Source organism: Panicum virgatum, chromosome 4N, assembly GCF_016808335.1.
Source record: "Panicum virgatum strain AP13 chromosome 4N, P.virgatum_v5, whole genome shotgun sequence".
Classification (NCBI taxonomy): Eukaryota; Viridiplantae; Streptophyta; class Magnoliopsida; order Poales; family Poaceae; genus Panicum; species Panicum virgatum.
In genome coordinates this window covers 44,120,003-44,140,346 of record NC_053148.1, presented here as the reverse complement: position 1 = coordinate 44,140,346, position 20,344 = coordinate 44,120,003, and the positions used below count along the sequence as shown (strand labels likewise).

The 20,344-nt window shown below is 50.3% G+C and overlaps 1 protein-coding gene and 1 long non-coding RNA gene across 2 annotated transcripts; one reads left to right on the top strand and one right to left on the bottom strand.

The window, feature by feature from the left end:
* Positions 1 to 619: 619 nt before the first annotated feature.
* LOC120669444 (PTI1-like tyrosine-protein kinase At3g15890) lies at positions 620 to 2,454 on the bottom strand. Its single transcript, XM_039949195.1, has 4 exons — positions 2,405 to 2,454; positions 2,138 to 2,285; positions 1,112 to 1,982; positions 620 to 669 (listed from the first exon to the last, which is right to left on the bottom strand). The coding sequence occupies exons 1-4, from the start codon at positions 2,452 to 2,454 to the stop codon at positions 620 to 622; spliced, it is 1,119 nt and encodes a 372-aa protein (XP_039805129.1).
* A 4,187-nt stretch (positions 2,455 to 6,641) lies between these two features.
* Positions 6,642 to 19,077, top strand: LOC120671584. The gene is made up of 4 exons (XR_005673677.1): positions 6,642 to 6,763; positions 6,850 to 6,923; positions 7,070 to 7,320; positions 18,806 to 19,077. It is a non-coding gene; the product is annotated as an uncharacterized LOC120671584 (long non-coding RNA).
* Positions 19,078 to 20,344: the final 1,267 nt, after the last annotated feature.

Genomic DNA, 20,344 nt, shown 5'->3' with positions numbered 1-20,344 from the left:
CCGGCCGGTATACCGGTTAGAACCGCTTCAACGGGGAAATTTGAATTCAAATTTGCGTTTGGCCGGTTCCGACCGGTAACCGGCCTAACCGGACCGGTTAGCCGGAACCGGATCCCAGCGGTTAGGCCGGACCGGTCGGAAAATGAAACCCTGGGCTCGGATGGACGCGGGAGGTCCCGGACCCTATGGGGGGGGGGGTCCGAGGCCTCGGCGGTCGGCTCGGAGTTTCCTCTCCTCAGGGACACATGGCGTCTCCGGACCCGTCCCAGAGCGGGGAGCGGGTTCGGGGCCGTTGGCCCGGTGCGGTAAGGGACCCGTGGGGCCCGGCTGCTCCGCCATTTACCGTATAGTTACGGAGGACTACGCGAACCCTGCCTTGCTGCAGTACAAGTGGGTACCCCTGCTACAGGGTACCGACACTACCAAACAGGCAAAGACTAGGAACGAAAACTTGCGAACAATTCGAGGCAATCACAACCTCAAAGTCGACATCAGCTAAGATCCACCAGCGATCCAATAATTGTACAGTACTATCAGTAAGATGCAACGAGGCAGGCCTGCCTATTCTTTATATCCAAATCCAACATTATACAAATACCCTTCATTTAAGAACCGTTGCTTACGCTGTATCTTTTCTTATATTAGTCAGGTAGGCCTGCAGGGTTGCAACTGCAGACAACACCAGCTGATTGATTGTTCAGTGAGAAATGTTTGCCATCAGATATTCAGATGTACTATCATATATAGAACACAACTGAATTTTAGCATAGAAGAACTTCATAAGATCCACAGATCACAAGATAAGGATTCAACATATAAATGATCAATTCTCTGGAACTATAACTCGATTACGGGCAGGTTTAATTTACTCCCAACAAAATCAATAGAATGTTCTTTGAGTACATGATCGATCAGATCCTGACGGCATTATTAGCATTCCCTGATGAGAACCTCTTGGCGTACGGGTCGTGCATCGTCTGCACCGGCATGGCGCCGAACGCCCCGAAGTTCATGCTGCTCTTGTCGTCGATCAGCGAGTACTCCTCCACCTCCTCGTCGTCGATGTCTTCTTCTTCCTCCTCTTCCTCCTCGTCGCCGTCCTCTGGCTCACCGTAGTACGAGCTGCTCTTGTCCATCTCCATCAGGCGGTCCGCGTACTTGACGCTCTCGATCCTCACCGGCGGCCGGCCGCCTTTGCCGCCGCCTGGCCCCGCCGGCACGGCGTCGCTGTCCCCACGCAGGATGCGGACGACGGTCCGCATGTCCGGGCGGCGGTCGGGCTCGCCCTGCACGCAGAGCGCGGCGCACTCGACGACGCGCGAGAGCTCGGCGGCGTCGAACGCGCCGCGGAGGCGCGGGTCGACGAGGTCCCCGAGGCGGCCGCGCGCGATGAGCGGCTCGGCCCACTCGGTGATGGTGCGCTTGGCGCCCGAGGGCAGGCGCTCGATGGGCTTGCGGCCGGAGATGATCTCGAGGAGCAGGATGCCGAAGCTGTAGACGTCGCAGGCGCCGGAGACCTTGCCCCACATGGCGTACTCGGGCGCGAGGTAGCCGAGCGTGCCCTTGACGCGGGTGGTCATGTGGGAGACCCCCTCCGGCACGAGCTTGGCGAAGCCGAAGTCGGCGACGAGCGGCGCGAAGTCGGAGTCGAGGAGCACGTTGCTGGCCTTGATGTCCCGGTGGATGATGTGCGGCGCGGCCTCGTGGTGGAGGTGCACGAGGCCCTCGGCGGAGCCGAGCGCGACGGCGATGCGGCGGCGCCAGTCGAGGCGGGCCTCGGCGGCGAACTGGCCGTGGAGGTGGGAGAGCAGGCTGAGGTTGGGCATGTAGTCGTAGACGATCATGCGCTGGTCGGCGCCGGCGCAGTAGCCGCGGAGGCCCAGCAGGTTCCGGTGGCACACGCGGGCCAGCACCTCCACCTCCACCGCGAACTCCATCTCCGCCTTGGAGTTGTTGGTGGCCTTGAGCTTCTTCACCGCGATCTGCGGCATGCATGCCATGTCGGAATGGATCAGAATTGAACACAAGCAGTTTCTAGCTAGGACAGGCACAGTACACTGAGGCACGGCCGCCGAGGCGTTGCGTGTGCTCCGTGCAGTGGTGTGTGGATGTGGACCAACCCTAGCCTGCCACGTACCTGCAGGCCGTCGGCCGTCTTGCCCCAGTAGACGCTGCCGAAGCCGCCCTCGCCGAGCTTGTTCTCCTCGCTGAAGCCGTTGGTGGCGGCGTGGAGCTCCTTGTAGCTGAAGATCCTCCACGTGCTGCTCATGGACGCGCTCATGCACCTAATCATCATCATCAAAACAAACCACGCGCAGCGGAAATCAAATCAAATGAAACGGCCTCACGAGCCTCGAGTTTAAAATTCCAAAATTTAAAAGAACGTGATCGTAAAGGCGCGCACCCTTGCTCGACCTTCTCCGAACCGCAGCAGGAGCTCGCCGCCGAGCCCATGGCGACGACGACGACGGAGGCTTGCCGGCCGGCGCGGATGACGATGCCTCGCTCGCTCGTGTTTCCTTCACCAAGCAAGGGGCACGCACTGCAAGCTCGAGCGGCCTGTGCCCGCGCCCCGCTCGCTTCGTCACGGACGCTGACGGCAGCAGCTACTTGAGCGTTCGTGCCTTGGAGTGAACGAAGAGATGGAGCGAGCTAGTGAGGGTACTTATGCTGTGGGCCGGTGTCGCGACGCGGTACCGTCGCCGGCCGGCGGACATGCTGATGCACCATTTGTAGAGTCGTGCCAGCACCGTCGCTTTTCGTCTAGTAAAAAAAGGGCTCGTGCCGGTATGAGACCGCCCAGGGTTGACTTGGTTTCACGCTGAGAGCATCTCCAACAATAGCTCCTAAATCACAACTCTCATATAGTTTTGGGGGGCTGGTACCCATCTCATATCCTCCAAATAGTATCCAACTCCAGCAGAAGCCCTCATATTTGAGCCCTCATTCAAGTCTAGAGGGGCTGGTGAGTGGGGCCCACGGATGGAGGGCTCCCTAGAGATCTCCAGGCCTAGGGGGTGGAGGGGGGATTTGGAGGCCTTCATAGTTTAGGGACTCAAGTAGAGGGCCTGCTAGAGCTGTTTTTCTTGATTTCACCCTTCAAATTTGGGGTAGGGGGTTTGATAGAGGGTCTGTTGGAGTTGCTCTGGATCGCGCATCCCTCCCCTCCAGCTGCCACGCGTCCGACCGCCGGTTCCAGCGTCGTCTCCAGCCGGCCGCTGCCCCCGCCCGGACGTGCCCCGTCGCCGTCCTCGGCGGCCGGCGGCGCCGTGCCGCCTTGCCGCGCCGCCCGCACCCATCGCCGCCGCCGCCGCTCACTCGTCGGGACGCGGCACCCCCGCCGCCTACCCCGCCTGCCACCTGCGGCTCCACGTGGCGCCTCGCCGCACCGCCGCCCACCGCCGGGTCGCGGCCGCCCCCCCCCCCCCCGAAGACTTCCTTCTATGTCCGGCGATGGTGATGGCTCCCCGGCCCCCCTCGACAACCCCAGACCCTAACCCCGCCGCCCTCCCCCACCTCAGGCGACGCGGCGGCACCCTCGCCGCCGAGCCGTGCCGCCCGCCCCCGGCCGGCTTCTCGCCCCAGAATTTTTTTATTTTTAACCTTTTTTAATAATATTTTAATTTTAACCTGCTATGGATTTTATTTACACGGTATAGCCCGTTTGGTTGCGCCAACTATAGTGGCGTGACAAGTAACCTCTGTCGCGCCACTGCACGCCAGGGCTGCCACGCTGGCGGCGGTGGGCAGCGGCGCGCCACGCAGGCTGGTGACGTGTACGCCTGTCGCGCCATGCAGGGTGGCGCGACAGGCGCTTATCCTGGGCCCGCGCCGGCCCCCTCCTCCCCCACCCTCCCTTTCTCCTTCCTCCAGACCGAGCCCGGCGGCTTGTTCCTGCCGCAGTCGGCGACCGCCCCCCCCCTCAGGTCCCCCCCAAATCCGTCATTTTAGGGGGGGAGTGGGGGGAAACGTTCGGGCCCCTCCCCCGAAGGTATTGCCTTTATTCTCTCTTCGATTTTCTTTGTGCATTGCTAGATTTTAGTGGTTTTTGTTGATTAGGGTTAGCTTTTTGATTTGAAGATATATGTTGTATATGGTAGTATGCTCATAAATGGATGTTTAGGTGATACTCAGATGCTTCTCTGCTCCCGAATTTAACGAGAGGAATGACTTGCATGTCTCAAATATTACATTTGTTAGGGTTAGGTAGTGGCAATGAGAGTATTAGTTGGAGTAATGCAAGGCAAAAAATAAGAGAACTAGTGAAAGAAATGGGGTGTGACATCCTTGGGCTCCATTGTAGTTATGACGGAGTTGCACTAATGATTTTTGTGTATGGAATGACTTTAGAATCATAATGTTTTAATGATTTTTGTGTATGGAATGACTTTAGAATCATAATGTTTATTTTGGAGTAATGGATAATAGGCTCCATACTAGTATGGAATGACTTTAGAATCATAATGCCATAAATAGTTGTGTAGTTGTTCCATTAGTTCGAGAATATGCTTGAGGACATGCAATTGTTGGTACTAATGAAGCTTCGTTTCGTCTATGCAGGATGGCTCATCCAATGTTCCCCCTACTGGAAACGTTCTACGACTCCAAGCACCGCGCACACGTAATAGCTGACGAAGGGGAAGTAAGTGTTGTTTTGCAAAATATATGTGCATGAAGTGAACATGGCTTGCACCGATACTGACCCTATTGTATGTTTCCGTTTCAAGCGTTGCAGCCCCTCCGTGCACGTACTCACTCGCCTCTCCGATGGGATGAGCGGTACGCGCCGTACCTGCGACGGGCTGGGTTGCTGCCTTTGGCTCGAGTTGTGTGCGCGGGTCTGCCAGTGATGGATGCACCCTTTCTTACTGCTTTTGTTGACCGTTGGAGTCCGGAAACACATAGCTTCCACCTGCCTTGCGGTGAAGTGTCCATAACTCTACAAGATGTGGCAATGATTCTTGGACTACCTCTGGAGGGAAATGCAGTCGCTGGCATGATACAGAGTGATGGATGGAGGGATATGGTTCAGGCGCAGGTTGGGATTCGTCCACCAGAACCGCCAGAGGGAGTGAAGGATAGAAAGACCTCAGGGGTGAGCTCGGCTTGGCTACAGGAAAATTTCAACCATTGCCCCCAAGGAGCACCTCAAGAACTTGTAGAGCGCCATGCACGTGTTTGATACGAGGCAAGTTTTCTGATATATTTGCTAAATGCATTAAATGGCAGCAATAGTAATTGTGAGGTAATATTAGTAATCCCAAAATTGCTCTGTCATGGCTTCATCAGGTAGCGTGAGATCCTCCTTCACTGATTAGTATATTTAATCTTGATAGGGCTTTGCGGAATGAGATTGCACTATTGTTTGGAAACATTTGTTTTAGACTTCAGGCAAATTGGAATGTATGAGCTGCGATTTTGAGGCTTGCAGGGCCAAACCTTTGTGTCCAAGTCCCGAAATGTTTGCTTGTCATTCTGAGTTTCTTTCCTTCAAATTTGTTGATCAGGATATTCTCTTGTTAGTTTGATTCATTTCATTTGATACCCTCTGATTCTTAACTTTATGAAAATAAATAGGACATTATCTTGGCTTTAACTTCTGAAATAGGATTTTGAGTGCCGTAGTTTTGCAGGTTAACCAGGTAAAAGTTAAGTTTGCTGCAAAAGGAACACAATGCACACTTGTAGAAGAAAGCTCTCCTGATTTTTTAAGGATTTTTTTGATGTCATCATTTGTCTAGCCATCTAGAGTCTCATTTGATGAGAGTTGTGTAGATAATTCGGATATTTTTCGAGACATTGCAAAAACATTCTTTAATGATATAATTGCTGAATACATTAGCATGAAGGATATCATGAGCAACCAAACAAGCTAGAAATGGTTGACTTAATTGTACAACGAAGTGGTTATTTCAATGGTATAGCTGTCGGCGGCCTTTCTGTATGGTGCCTTTGATACTTGGTGTTCCTTACCATGTTTATTGAAGCTAGCAGTAATAGATTCCTGGCATAAATAACCAAAGCTCCACCAATCAAGTTCTGCAATGTCTGCATGTTTTTCAGAGGCACAGCACGAACCAGTGTCCTTATTATCACTCTCCATTTTATTCTGTTTGCTTATTTCTTATACTGAATGGACACTGCTATATATCTGCCATGAACTCTTGACAGTGACAAAAAAACAATGTGCTTTGTTTACTGGAGATACATGGTTTCAGCACTGCACATCTACTCATATTTCTGGAGCTTTAACCCCTCTCGCAGGTTACTGGACGAAGAGATAGAGCCAGGCCTTTGACATTCAAGATGGAATCAAGTGATACAAGGGGTTACTCAGGGGCAAACTCAGGGACTCAAGAACCAGCTGTGCGGCCAGATAATTGGATCTGATTGATGCAGTTAAGTCCAGGTAATGCATATACATTTTTGGTGTTCATGTCCAGAGAAGTAGTTTGTTTCAGAAACTGATTGAACAGGTATTTGTTCCCCCTTCTGTCCTTGCTATTCATTCTCTTTGCTAACCTGCTTGACATTTTCAGAGCTTGCCGAGAAGTGAGTGGATCTTGCTGTTTTACCTTGTTCTATTTGATTTTGTGAGGTGCATAATTGTCGATGTGAAACTAACTGCCATAATAAGCTTGCCGAGAAGTGAGTGGATCTTGCTGTTTGACCTTGTTCTATTTGATTTTGTGAGGTTGCTGCCATAATAATGTTAGAAGCTTTCTTTGCTGCCGTGACATTTTCAGAGCTTGCCGAACAAGAGGTGTGTATTTTTTTGGGTGCATCAGTTGTCCGTGTGTTCTCTAGATTCTACTTGCCAATTTCGTCCGAATAATTATTGAATGGCAGGAGAAATTTCGCGCATACATCCAGGAGAAGAGCCACAGAACTCACACCAAGAACAAGATAAGAGCAGAATAGCTGTAAGAAAATTGTGATTCCTGCGCCCGTTTATTGATCTGATGAGGCATTTATATGAATCTTGCATCACTGATGTGCTATATATTGATCTGGTGAGGCATTTATATGAATCTTGCATCACTGATGTGCTATATAAAATTCATGCAAGAAATACAAGGTGCCTGAAGTGAGGACTGCTACCAGGCCGTCCCTCGCCGACATCTCTAGTGGCGGGTTCTTTATCAGGAGGGTGGCACCACCAAGAGCTGTGCTGGTGAAGGGTGCTGTCAAGCCGCTGGTTCGACAGGCCCGGACAACATCCAAGAACAAGGGGAATGTTTGAGGACTGCACCAAAGAGGACGAGCCCCTTACCTTGGTACCCAAGGACCCCACTCCATGACATCACATCAATCGTCAAGGTGAACTATTTACTTATGGTTTATGTAATGTTCCCTTAATTTTGTACCTGCAGTGACCATTTCGAGTTCTCTGGTTTTGTTGTATTTGGTGCATGACAGCATGAGCTGTACTCTAGGATATACCACAATGTTGAAATGTTGGAGTTGATGTTAGTCACAGAATTTGAAATGCCTGGTTAGCGGTTACCAAAGTAGCTTTCAGATATAGTTGTTTTCAGATAGCTTTAAGCAAACTACTTTATGTGTGCCTATGACTATCTTGAATTTATGTTTTGGTAGGATGATACCTTGCTAAAAACCTCTGTTTACTGAAAACTACTATTTTAGCATATATAATTGGATTCAAACGAAGAATCTCAACCAAACGACCACGAAAATCGATGAAACTTGGGGGATAGCTTCGCCCCTACCCCGTGAACATATCCCCAAAAGATCTCGTCCTAAAGATCACCGAATCTTGAGAATTATGGAGGAGATCAAAAGGGATGGGGTTTTCTCTAGAACTCAAGAAATCGAATTCGAACGAGCTAATGATTCCAGAGGGTTTAGGTCAGGGCTAGAAGCACGGGAACCACATCAAAGAACTCGTAGCCTCCTCGCAATCGTGTGCACCAAAAACAAAGCCAAAATTCATCACAAACGGGCACAAAAACGAGGGAATTGAGTTGATTCAAAAGCCCAGAGGGCACAAGGAGGATAGAGCCTCCTTTCCCAATCAAATCCCTTACAAGGTTTCAACAATCCATGGACAAAATCATCTCAACCGAGAGGAACAGAGGGAGGGAGACGCAGGGGCGGCGGCCTGGGGAAACAGAGAATTCACGGACAAGTTCTAAAAGCCGTACTTGACCTAACACAAGTGAAGGGGTATTTATACCCGCGGGACCGGTCAGACCGGTACGCTGGACCGGTCAGACCGGTTGGTTAGACCGGTCAGACCGGTGCCAGGGACCGGTCAGACCGGTTGGTCTGCAGCACCCCCTGTACATGATCTCATCCGACGGACGAGGTTCTTTCTTCGAAACGAAGTCTTCTCCGCGATACCGCCGTTTTGATGAAGATCCAGTCCTCGGTTTTGGAGGGTCCGCGATACCTGGGTAGATGGCCGGTTTTGAGAAAACCGCCAAAACCTCATGCGCGGAAAGATTCCCGCCTCCGCGTCGTGGCCCTGGACGCCGTTCCCGCCTCGGCCTTCTGACGGCCCTAGACGCCGTCCGACGCCCGTCACCTCCTCGCCCGTGGCGAGGCCCTAGACGCCGTCGACGCCCGTCGCCTCCGTCAGTCCCGAGACCGACGCCCGTCCCTCCACGACTTGGCGTATTCAACCGCCGTCCGCCTCCTTGGTTTTGTGGCGCAAATCAAGAAACCCGCCTTCCGTCGCCGCTTGCGCCCTCGATCCAGGAGTGGACGCCACAGCTGCCGCCCGGTCCGAGCTCCGGTCCCGGCTGCCCTTCACCGCTGTCCACCGCACGGTCCATCGGCCACATTACCTCCACGGCAGCTCCCCGTCGACACTCGACGCCCGTGTACCTGCAATCCAAAGACCAAGCGCACGATCACACCGCACGATTGACAATTCACTCATCACAAGCAGGATAGAGTACTCTCGTTCCTCAATCTCCCCCTTGATGAGTGCATTGTCAACACACCACAGACGAACAAGAGAAGTGAAACCAAAGAAGAACAAAGAAGCACGAAAGAGAAGAACTCAAGCAAGTGACGAAAAGCTCAGAAAGGCAAGAACAGTCACTTACTCAAGCAAAGATCGATCCCCTAAGACAAGGGCAAAGGCTCGACGCAATCGATCAAAAGCCACAACATGACTCCTCAAAGACAGAGGTAACGCTCGACGTAGTCATGCAAGAAGCAGAGGGAAAACGAGTAAACCAGGAGCCAAAACCAAAGCAGAAACTCCCCAAGAAAATTTTTTCCTCTCACAAGTGCAACTCTCCCAAAATGATGCACTCACAAACAACTCTCCCAAAATGATGCACTCACAAAGCCCCCTTGTTCGATCACTTCTCCCAAAATTCTCCCCCTTGTTGGCACATGCACACATCAAACCTTAAAAGACCTAAAGCTCCCCCTGAAGGTGAGACTCCCCCTGAACAGATGCTATGCAATGAATGCAATGCAGGAGGTGTAAGTGAAAGCATTCAGGGATACAAAGATATGAGCAACATCTAGTCTCAAGCACATGTGCATCCATAAACCAGACCTGCATCTAGCTCAACAGGGTATATCAAATCAGTCTAGAGCTAGGCAAGTTCAGTTTAGGAGAAATAAAAGCATCACCCATGATCTAGCACTAACAAGTAGGGAATGGAAAGCAGTGCTACTCAAACTCATACAGGTGAGCCAAACCAGCCAAAACAAGTTGCCAACCTTCATTTTTCAATCAAATTTATATCATGCAATTCTTAATGCCAGGGGTTGAAAGCTTGTCAAGCTTCACTTAGCAACGAGGCCAAGCCTATGTCAAAGACAATCAGAAGCTTAAAGCACTCATTTCAGTCATGCACAGCCTTGCCCGGGTTCTCACAAGTGCAAAGTGAGCCGTCCCGAAAGCTCGATCAGTGCGACAAGCAATCCCACCTGGATCTTTTCAATCCATTTCAAGTACAGTTCAAGCAATTTTATCAGATTAAGATCATTTCAATTATGAATTGCTGAACGAAAAGCCACACTAGCATGAATAAGATAGCAAAGCATATCAACACGCCCTAACATGCTAGTAGCCAAGACAGGGTGATCATGTTTTCAGATTTTCAAATCACAATAGCTTAACTCAGATGATGTCATATACACAGTGGAGCAAGCTATACATGATCAAGTTTATCAACTCACACTAGCAGGCACTAGAAGATCATAGCAATGTATACAAGAATGCTAGTGCAAGTGAGACAATGCAAAATGCAAACATGTACAATGCATATGCACAATGCAACTACCAAACCTAGAAAACAAAAAGAAGAGCAAACAAGACCTACAAAGCTAATCAAAGAAAAGTCAGCGATCAAAAGGGGTAACACACCCCAAGCTCCCCTCGCAAGCGAGCAAAAGTGTCCTGCTCTAGCGGTTTGGTGAGGATATCTGCAGTTTGCCTCTCAGATGGGACATGGATCAAGTCTATGTGTCCTCTCTCATGGTTGTCTCACAGGAAATGGAATCGGATGTCTATGTGCTTGGTTCTGGAGTGTAGGACAAGGTTCTTTGCAATGCTAATGGCTAACATGTTGTCTACAAAGATGGGAACCCTACCGAAACTCAAGCCATAATCCTGCAAGGTTTGTTTCATCCAAAGTATCTGGGAGCAGCAGCTAGCAGCGGCAACATACTCAGCTTCTGTGGAAGAAAGCGCTACGCTAGCCTGCTTGTGAGAGGACCAAGACACCAAAGATGTACCGAGAAATTGACAAGTGCCGGATGTCGACTTGCGATCCAACCGACACCCACCGAAATCGGCATCAGAAAAGCCCACCAAAACCAGAGAAGAATCCGCAGAATATCAAAGACCAAATTCAGGGGTGAATTTCAGATACCTGAAGATATGTTTCACCACCTGCCTGTGGGAGGTGCGCGGCGAAGCCTGATACCGCGCGCAGAGGCAGACGCCGAACTGGATGTCCGGTCGCGTCGCCGCCAGGTACAGGAGGGAGCCGATCTTGCTCCTGTACTCCTTCTGGTCCACCGCCTCGCCGTCTAAGTCCTTATCAAGCGCCGTAGATGTACTGATCGGAGTCGGCTGAGGAGACAAGTCGCTCATGTCGAACTTCCGCAGCAAGTCTTTAGTGTACTTGGCTTGATGGACAAAAGTGCCCTGAGGAGTCTGCTTGATCTGCAGCCCCAGGAAGAACTGCAGCTCACCCATCATGCTCATCTCGAACTCCCTGGATATCTGCTCAGAAAACTTGGACACAAAAGCGTGAGAAGAGCCACCAAAGATAATATCATCCACGTATATCTGAACTAAAAGAAAATCAGTGCCAGATCGCATGAGGAACAAAGTTTTATCCACACATCCCATTTTAAAGCCCTGAGCCAACAAAAAGGTTTTCAATCTATCATATCAAGCTCTAAGCGCCTGTTTCAAACCGTAAAGAGCTTTCTGAAGTTTATAAACACGGTTTGGAAACTTGGGATTTTCGAAACCAGGGGGTTGCTTCACATAAACCTCTTCTTCGATAAAAACCATTCAAGTAGGCAGATTTAACATCCATTTGGAAAACCTTAATACCCTTGGAAGTAGCAAATGTAAGAAAGATTCGAATAGCTTCCAAACGAGCAACAGGGGCAAAAGTTTCCTCAAAATCAATACCCTTTTTTTGGCAAAACCCCTGGGCAACAAGATGAGCCTTGTTTCGAACAACCAAATCATCCTCACCCTACTTGTTTTTGAAAACCCACTTCGTTCTGATGGGATTACAAGCAGGTGGAGGCTCGACTAAAACCCAAACTTGGTTTCTTTCAAAATTTTCAAGTTCCTCATGCATGGCATTGACCCAATTAGAATCAGAAAGAGCGTGTCCAATATCTTTGGGCTCAAAAGAGGCAACAAACGCTGAATGAGCAAAGCCAGCGATACTTGTTACCTTGGACCTGGTGACTCGCTCGTTGAGATCACCGAGCATCTGTTGAGGTGGATGGCGACGCTGAATGTGTCGCGGCGCTTCCCGTGTCGAAGTCGCTTCCTCCTCAATCAAAGCTGGTGCCTCCTCAGGTGCAGCTGGTGTAGCCTAAGTCACCTCCTCGAACAGCCCCCGTGAAGTAGACGTAGTCGGATCGGGGCCGTCGTCATCGTCCGAGCTCGTGGTAGAGATAGCTGGGTCCACAGCACGCGTGGTAGCCTCAGCGTCGCCCTCTGCAGCTTCTTCCTCCTCATCTTCAAAGATGGAGGTGCCGAGCTCATCATCTCCTGTAACTTCAAAGACAGAAGAATTGCACGGTACAGTCTCGTCGAAACTGACTTCACAAGTCTCTCTGATGATGTTAGTATCAATAATCAGCACACGGTACGCTCTAGAGTGAGAAGCATATCCGAGAAAAATACCGTCAGACGAGCGAGACTCAAACTTATCAAGATTTCCATCTTTCAGCACAAAGCACCGGCAACCGAAAACTCTGAGATGGTCAACACGGGGCTGGCGTCCAAACCGCAACTCATAAGAAGTCCTGTACATGAAATCACGCAAGAAAATGCGGTTGGACACGTAACAAGCGGTGTTAACCGTCTCAGCCCAGTATTTGCGAGGAGTCCTATGCTCATCGAGCATCGTCCTCGCCATCTCAACCAGTGTCCGATTCTCCCGCTCTACAACTCCATTCTGTTGTGGAGTGTAGGGAGAAGAATACTGGTGTTCAAGCCCTTGATCACCGCAAAAGGCATCAAAACGAGCGTTTTTGAATTCTGTGCCATTGTCACTGCGGATCGCTCTCATGGCCTGGGGTAACTCGTTTTTCAACCTCAAGATCAAGTCTCGAACAAACTCGAAAGCCTCATCCTTGGTTCTCATGAAAAAGACCCAAAAATAGCGAGAAAAGTCGTCCACAATCATAAGCACGTACCACTTCCCACCAACAGACATCACCCTAGAAGTACCCATTGTGTCCATGTGTAGCAACTCTCTAGGGTGAGAGGTCATCACCTGATTAACAGGCGGATGAGAAGCGGCAATCATTTTCCCGTGGCGACACGGATGGCAAACAAGGTTCTTCTCAAACTTCAATTTGGGCAATCCTCGGATCAGGCCAAGTGAGCTCAGTCTCGACAACAAATCGAAGCTCAAATGTCCTAGTCTCCTATGCCACTTCCACAAATCAGAAGAAGGACCAGCCATCAAGCAATGAGAAGGGCCAAAAGGAGTTCCAGAGAAGTTAACCAAGAAAACTCGATCGCGAGGTGTAATCCGGCAAACCAAATATCCCCTGGAATCCAAAACACGCGAACAGCCCTCCTTAAAGCGAACCTCAAACCCCTCATCAAGAAGTTGTGAAACAGAAAGCAAATTGAAGCCAAGATTCGAAACCAAAGCAACTTCTCTCAGGGTAAAGCGATCAAAAACCCGAATAGCGCCAAGTCCACGTACCTTTCCTCTTCCAATATCCCCGAATAAAATGTACTCCTTTGAGCACATCGGGGTGAGGCTGGAGAACCATTTGTCATTTCCGATCATGTGGCGCGAACAACCAGAGTCCATGATCCACCTGTTCTCCAAGCCTCCGACCTGCACATCAGTAGTGAGACAAAGGGTGAGCAAATGTCTCAACACTGGGGTTAGCAAAGTGAGAAGCAAACCAGTGTCGAGCCATTTGCTCTACAGAAGGGTTAGCAAAACCAGACAAAGCGTATCCCCCGTCCCGTCTACCGCGTGACTAACGAACACCACCGCGAGGAAAGCGTGGAGCCTCAAAACCTCCTCCAAAGCCTCGGTCTCGTGGTCCATAGCCGTACTGAAAACGACCAGGAGCACGGCCGGCAAAGCGACCACCTGCTGGAGCACGGTAACCACCACCGTCTCCCTGACCTCCACCTACACGGTGCGCCCTAGCATCTCGCCTATCACCACGCCGAGAAGGACCATGCACCCGAGCAGAGTACATGTCCGCATTCCGTCTCTCCTGCTCTCTCCTCACAGCCCACTTCCTCCTGAAGCAAAACTCCTCCAGGTGACCTTCCCTGTCACAGAACTCACCTCACGCTTGGGAGGTGGAGGCCTAGCCTGCGGACGGGGAGGAGCAGCCCTCTTCTTCTGGGCAACCTGGGCTGTGGCAGCAGGGAGCGTGTCAAGGGAGTTACTCAGCTCATTGGGCTTTGGAACCCAAACCTGCTTCTGCGGAGGTGCTTTTGGTGGTTCTTTAAGCACACCATCCGCGGGGTCAACAAGCGAAGGCTGCATGCTCATGCTAGCAGTGTTTCCAACAGCCTTGCCAATCTTACCGTACAACCTGTCAAAGTCTGACTTCGTGTACGTGTAACCGACCCCAAACCCATCACCACGCTTGAACTGCTTGATCATCATGCCCAACTGCGGCTCACTAGCAGAAACCCAACTAAGAATCGCCCTAAGATAGGTATTCTCATTCTCCAGGTTGGCTTTCTCTACCGCAAGATTATCCAAATCAGAAATCAAACCAGGGCAAACAGAGCAGTCAATAGGTGGGCTAGACTCTATGACCTTAGTCTTTCCAAAAGACTTAATCAAAGCGTTCTTCTCCTCTAGCTTCGACCTAAGCGTGGGACAAAGCTTACAAGCACCAAGCAAAACTGGCCTACACTTCATCTCCTCTAGCTCGCACACAACAGTAGCAAACTTAGACTACAACAAAGCTAGATCAGACTTAAAGATAGGACACTCCTCGCATTCAAGCACATCGCTAACAATAGGAGCATCCTTAACCAGTTCTAGTTCATGCTTGGCCTTCGCGAGCTGATGAGACACGTCAGCAAGCGAAATCTTAGCAACATCTAAGTTCGCGACGTTCTCATCATGCTTGGCACGGAGAGCAACAAGATCGTTCATGTGAGATATGCAGCCAGCGCACTCATCCTCACTAGACTTCTCCCTAGCACAAGCCAGCTCAGCCCTAAGCTTTCTACGCTCTCTAGCTACTTCCTTAAGCAGCCTCTTCTGGTTGTCGAGAGTGGCGTACAACTCCTTAACCTCTGTATCAAGCAGGTCAATCGTGGAGTTTACCTCTGAATCGCTCTCGGATCCAGGAGAAGAGCCGGAGTGCGTCGGTGTAGCATGTCCACCCGAAGACGCACGAGTACCATCGGCTTCGCCTGCCATGGTGCAGAAGCTCTTGCGCCGACCGGCCGCCAAGCAAAGGCCGATGAAGCCGGTGGCTTCCTTGTCCCGCTTCTTCTTCTTCTTGTCGTTGTCGTTGGAGGTCGGTGAAGAAGAGCGGTCGGTGTCGGAGCTCTTGTCAAGGTCGCTGAGCTGCGCCAGGAAGGCCTTCTCCCGCTTCTTGGCCTTGTACTGGAAGCGCTTCTTGAGCGAATCCTTGTCGAAGCATCCTCCCCGGTCACGGCTGCGGTGCTTGTGGCGCCGACGCTCCTTTTTGGAACCTCCCTCGTCGCGGTCGCGGTGGCGGTAGTAGTCGAAGGAGTTGTTCTGGCCACCGCCGGACTTCTTGGGGGCAATCGGCGATGAAGTGGTTCAGATCGCCGCAGTTGTAGCACCCGGGGTTCTTCTTCCTCTGCCTGTTGTGGTAGACGCGCTGGAACTTGCTGATGAGGAGGCACAAGTCGTCGTCGCCCAGCGTCTCCAGCTGCTCATCTGAAACAGAAGGCAAGGAGGCAAGAGAAAAGCCAAGAGCAGAGTTAGCGTTAGAGCTCAATCCACCTGGGCCAGTCATAAGAGCGACGCTCTTGGAAGGAGGGGCACCATTGAGCTTGGCTCGTGTCTGGTTATCCACCTCCGTGGCCTTGAGCTTGCTAAAAAGCTCGTTCACCGTCAGAGTCTCATAGCCAGCAGACTCAATGATGGTGTTCACCTTGAGATCCCACACAGAGCGATCAAGTGCGTAAAGAAACTTGAGGGCCTTCTCGTGCTCTGTGTACTCAAGGGCATCAGCAGATCTGTTCGCATTGACCTTGTTCACAATCGACTGAAAACGACTGAACTTCAGGTCAATGCTCACACCCGGCTCCTGTGTGAAGTTCTCGTACTCACGCCGGTGAGTCTCGAACAGTCTGGCCTTCATCTGAGGTGTACCCTCATGGTAGTTCTCAAGGCACGTCCAAATTTTGTGGGCTTCCTGAAAACCCTGGACGCGTGAGAACTCCGCACGAGAAACTCCAGCGAACAAGGCATTGACGGCCTTGGCGTTAGCCTCGTGCTGGGTCACCTGAAGAGGTGTGGTCCGAACAGCAAGCACCTCGTAAAGCTGGTTCGTGGTAATCTCCCAGACATCGGCTCCCATGCTCTGCAGGAAGGCTCTCATGCGAACCTTCCAGTAGGCATAATCCTCGCCGGAAAACACTGGGATCTTACCAAGACTCGTCATGGTCGCCAAGTGGTTTTCAAACTGGTTAAGGTATTGAAAACCTCAGCCAAGCTCTGATACCAATTGTGGGACCGAAGCCGGCGACCAGAGGGGGGGGGTGAATGGGAGCCGATCAAAATTTCTTTGAAATTCGAATCGTCGGCCTATATCCCAAAATCCCCCAAACCCTCAAGCGTTCTGATCAAGTTTTGGAATAACTATTGAAAAGCTAAACCAACACAAAAGGCCTTGAACAAGCAAGCGAAACCACGAAGCAAATCGGAAGCGTCTCGGAAAAACAGCCAACCTGATCTGCCTGGACCGGTCTGACCGGTCTTGGCTATTCAGGAACTAGCAGACCGGTCTTGCCTACCGGTCTGACCGGTGGCACCCAGAAAACCCCCGAAAACATGGATTCAAACAAAGAATCTCAACCAAACGACCACGAAAATCGATGAAACTTGGGGGATAGCTTCGCCCCTACCCCGTGAACATATCCCCAAATGATCTCGTCCTAAAGATCACCGAATCTTGAGAATTATGGAGAAGATCAAAAGGGATGGGGTTTTCTCTAGAACCCAAGAAATCGAATTCGAACGAGCTAGTGATTCCAGAGGGTTTAGGACAGGGCTAGAAGCACGGGAACCACAGCAAAGAACTCGTAGCCTCCTCGCAATCGTGTGCACCAAAAACAAAGCCAAAATCCATCACAAACGGGCACAAAACGAGGGAATTGAGTTGATTCAAAAGCCTAGAGGGCACAAGGAGGATAGGGCCTCCTTTCCCAATAAAATCCCTTACAAGGTTTCAACAATCCATGTACAAAATCATCTCAACCGAGAGGAACAGAGGGAGGGAGACGCAGGGGCGGCGGCCTGGGGAAACATAGAATTCACGGACAAGTTCTAAAAGCCGCACTTGACCTAACACAAGTGAAGGGGTATTTATACCCGCGGGACCGGTCAGACCGGTTGGTTAGACCGGTCAGACCGGTGCCAGGGACCAGTCAGACCGGTTGGCCTGCAGCACCCCCTGTACATGATCTCATCCGACGGCCGAGGTTCTTTCTTCGAAACAAAGTCTTCTCGGCGATGCCGCCGTCTTGATGAAGATCCAGTCTGCGGTTTTGGAGGGTCCGCGAAACCCGGGTAGATGGCCGGTTTTGAGAAAACCGCCAAAACCTCATGCGTGGGAAGATTCCCGCCTCCGCGCCGTGGCCCTAGACGCCATTCCCACCTCGGCCTTCTGACGGCCCTAGACGCCGTCCGACGCCCGTCACCTCCTCGCCCGCGGCGAGGCCCTAGACGCCGTCGACACCCGTCGCCTCCGTCAGTCTCGAGACCGACGCCCGTCCCTCCACGACTTGGCGTCTTCAACCGCCGTCCGCCTCCTTGGTTTTGTGGCGCAAACCAAGAAACCCGCCTTCCGTCGCCGCTTGCGCCCTCGATCCAGGAGTGGACGCCACAGCTGCCGCTCGGTCCGAGCTCCGGTCCCGGCTGCCCTTCACTGCTGTCCACCGCACGGTCCATCAGCCACAACACCTCCACGGCAGCTCCCCGTCGACACTCGACGCCCGTGTACCTGCAATCTAAAGACCAAGCGCACGATCACACCGCACGGTTGACAATTCACTCATCACAAGCAGGATAGAGTACTCTCGTTCCTCATCTTCTAATCGGATGGTTCGTTCAATACATTTACGATGAATGAGCATGGCAATCATGCTACATTCAGATGCCCATATGTAAGCCTGTAAATCTATTTCAAAGTTTTTTGAAAATGCCCTTAACAGATGGCTTTGTATGTCTCCATTGTTGACTGACTCAATGATCAACCACACTGACAACTTTATCATTCTCCTTAGCAATGTATCTCTAGAGATCTGATATGTTTTTCATTGACAACATGAACTTTCGTGTGCCCGTGCTATGGCACAAATTTTATTGGAAGTTGTTGTTTCAATCTGGTTCTTAGGGGATGATTTTAGCAATCTGGCGATAAAGTGTGGGTTATTTCCATTGTATTATTGAATTAATTTTAAAATAATTTCTTATATTTAGATCATTTTCACTCGATACTTTACCATTTTTGAATACTTGGGATTACCACATTAAGCACTGAATACAAGAGGCCTTATTTAGTCAGAAAAGCACTGTGATTGATTCCCAATTCACAGTTCCTCATTTCCATTGCCCTGATTTCTGAAGGATTTTTGCTCTAATTTCAGTCTTTTGACAACACAGCTTACGAAGGGCCATTTAGATTCTAGAAACACATCTGAGAAGAGTTGTGAAGATTAGATATTTTTCTAAAACCTGCAGAAAATAGAGAATGAGCTGTTGCTGCGCGGGAAGGTTGCGGATGTATATGCTCTTCACTTATTTGCTGCTTAATCATGAAAATTCATGACTGATGAACCTGTAGTGATATATTGCTTAATACATTAAATGGTAAACGGTGAGCTGCTGCTTACATATTTATTTTGGTTGATGTGCAGGACTTACAATGGTCTCCTCATTGGCATACAAGGAGAAGAAGACAGGACAAAAGAATGGTATGTCAAAGCAACCAGTGAGCAAGCACAATTAATGGGCCAAATTTCCGTTCTGTATTTCTCTTTTACCATATTGATTTCTGCATTTCTTTTGATGTGATATGCCCTGAGTAAAAGCTATCTGTTGTTTTTGGTCAAGGACTCAAGGGACAAGAGCTTTATTTCATTAAGCGAATTACTTCAAGTGTCAGCTAACATTATATTGAGACTCTGAATTGATCTTTTTTAACAAATTTGTATCTTTATTTTATATGCTGAAGTGTTACCAAAAATATTCATAAGACAATGCTGCTTGATTTTCGTAATTTTAAATTTCAGTAATTTTAGCTGTCCAAAAACAGGCAATGTCTTTTTGGTTTTGCCATTTAATTTACTATTTTGGTTCAATCATGTATGGCTGTGAACTAATACGTGAGCTTCACATAATCATGATGCCTTTTTTATGATGCATGTAAAAGCTCGAGTTATGGATATTTGCATGTTTCGTGACTTTTGGAGGGTTGGTGTTCTTTTTCCTTTTTTTATGAAACAAAATTACAAATTAGCCGCTGGGCCATGTTGGATCGTTTCCCATAGTTTTTTTCGATCTTTCGACGGCGATCATCGCAGCTTTTCATATGTTAAACTTATAAAGTACCGACTGATGTTTTGGATCATAATTTATCCGTAGCGTTAGCACGGACACACTTACTAGTCTCTGAAGTAGGTTGTTCACATCATCCTCTCCCTTGCTCCTCTTGGTCTTGGATGACTCCGCCGCCATCTTCCTTCCCGTCCGTCTGATCTGCTCGCGAGTCCCAAAACCGCCTCCACCGGGCAGCCGAGCAAGTCGGCCCCTTAGTCAGCCCGAGCGGAGAACGAGTTCGTGAAATGGCTCCGCAGATCACCAGGCCGATCAAGATCCTTCGTCGGCGTTGATCGCCGCCAAAGTCGCAGGAGACCCTAGAAAACGGCCATGCCCACTGTGTTGCCGCACAAGGTCCCTGCGTGGATTCAAATTCACAAGCTACCACCTCTCTATCGCACTGAGACAATTCTGAAGCAAACTTGCAGCTAGAGTTGGGGAGGAGGTTGGTGTGGAAATACGAGCTGTTTCTTCAAGCAAAGGAGATTTTCATCGCGCTAGGGTGATGTTGGAGGCAAAGCAGCCTTTTGGTGAGGTTTGTTACCCTCGAACCGAAGGGATATGACAGCATTGTGTTGCTAGTAAAGTACGAGAAGATGCCACGTTCTGCGCTCATTGTGGCTTGATGGGCCACGCCCATCTCGAGTGTGGAACGGAGGAGTATACTGAGGATGAACTGCAATATGTGAGTGGATGATTGCAGATGAGGAAACATGGCATCCTAGCACACGTTTCCTAAAGCAAGACGTGAGGGGGCAGGAGATCGAGGGGGTCGCAGCTCTGGCCAACCCAATCCGGGAGGTCGAGCTGGTTCCTTTGGTGCACGAGGCGGGCGTACTCCGGTATGGAGGGCCAAG

Bases quoted from the DNA above. Each gene is read 5' to 3' on its own strand.
- LOC120669444 (XM_039949195.1), bottom strand. From the start codon at position 2,454: ATGGGCTCGGCGGCGAGCTCCTGCTGCGGTTCGGAGAAGGTCGAGCAA. The intron at 1,983-2,137 runs GTACGTGGCAGG...TGCATGCCGCAG, and splicing joins AGACGGCCGACGGCCTGCAG to ATCGCGGTGAAGAAGCTCAA. The intron at 670-1,111 runs GTGAGCCAGAGG...TGTTGTCTGCAG, and splicing joins CAAGAGCAGCTCGTACTACG to TTGCAACCCTGCAGGCCTAC.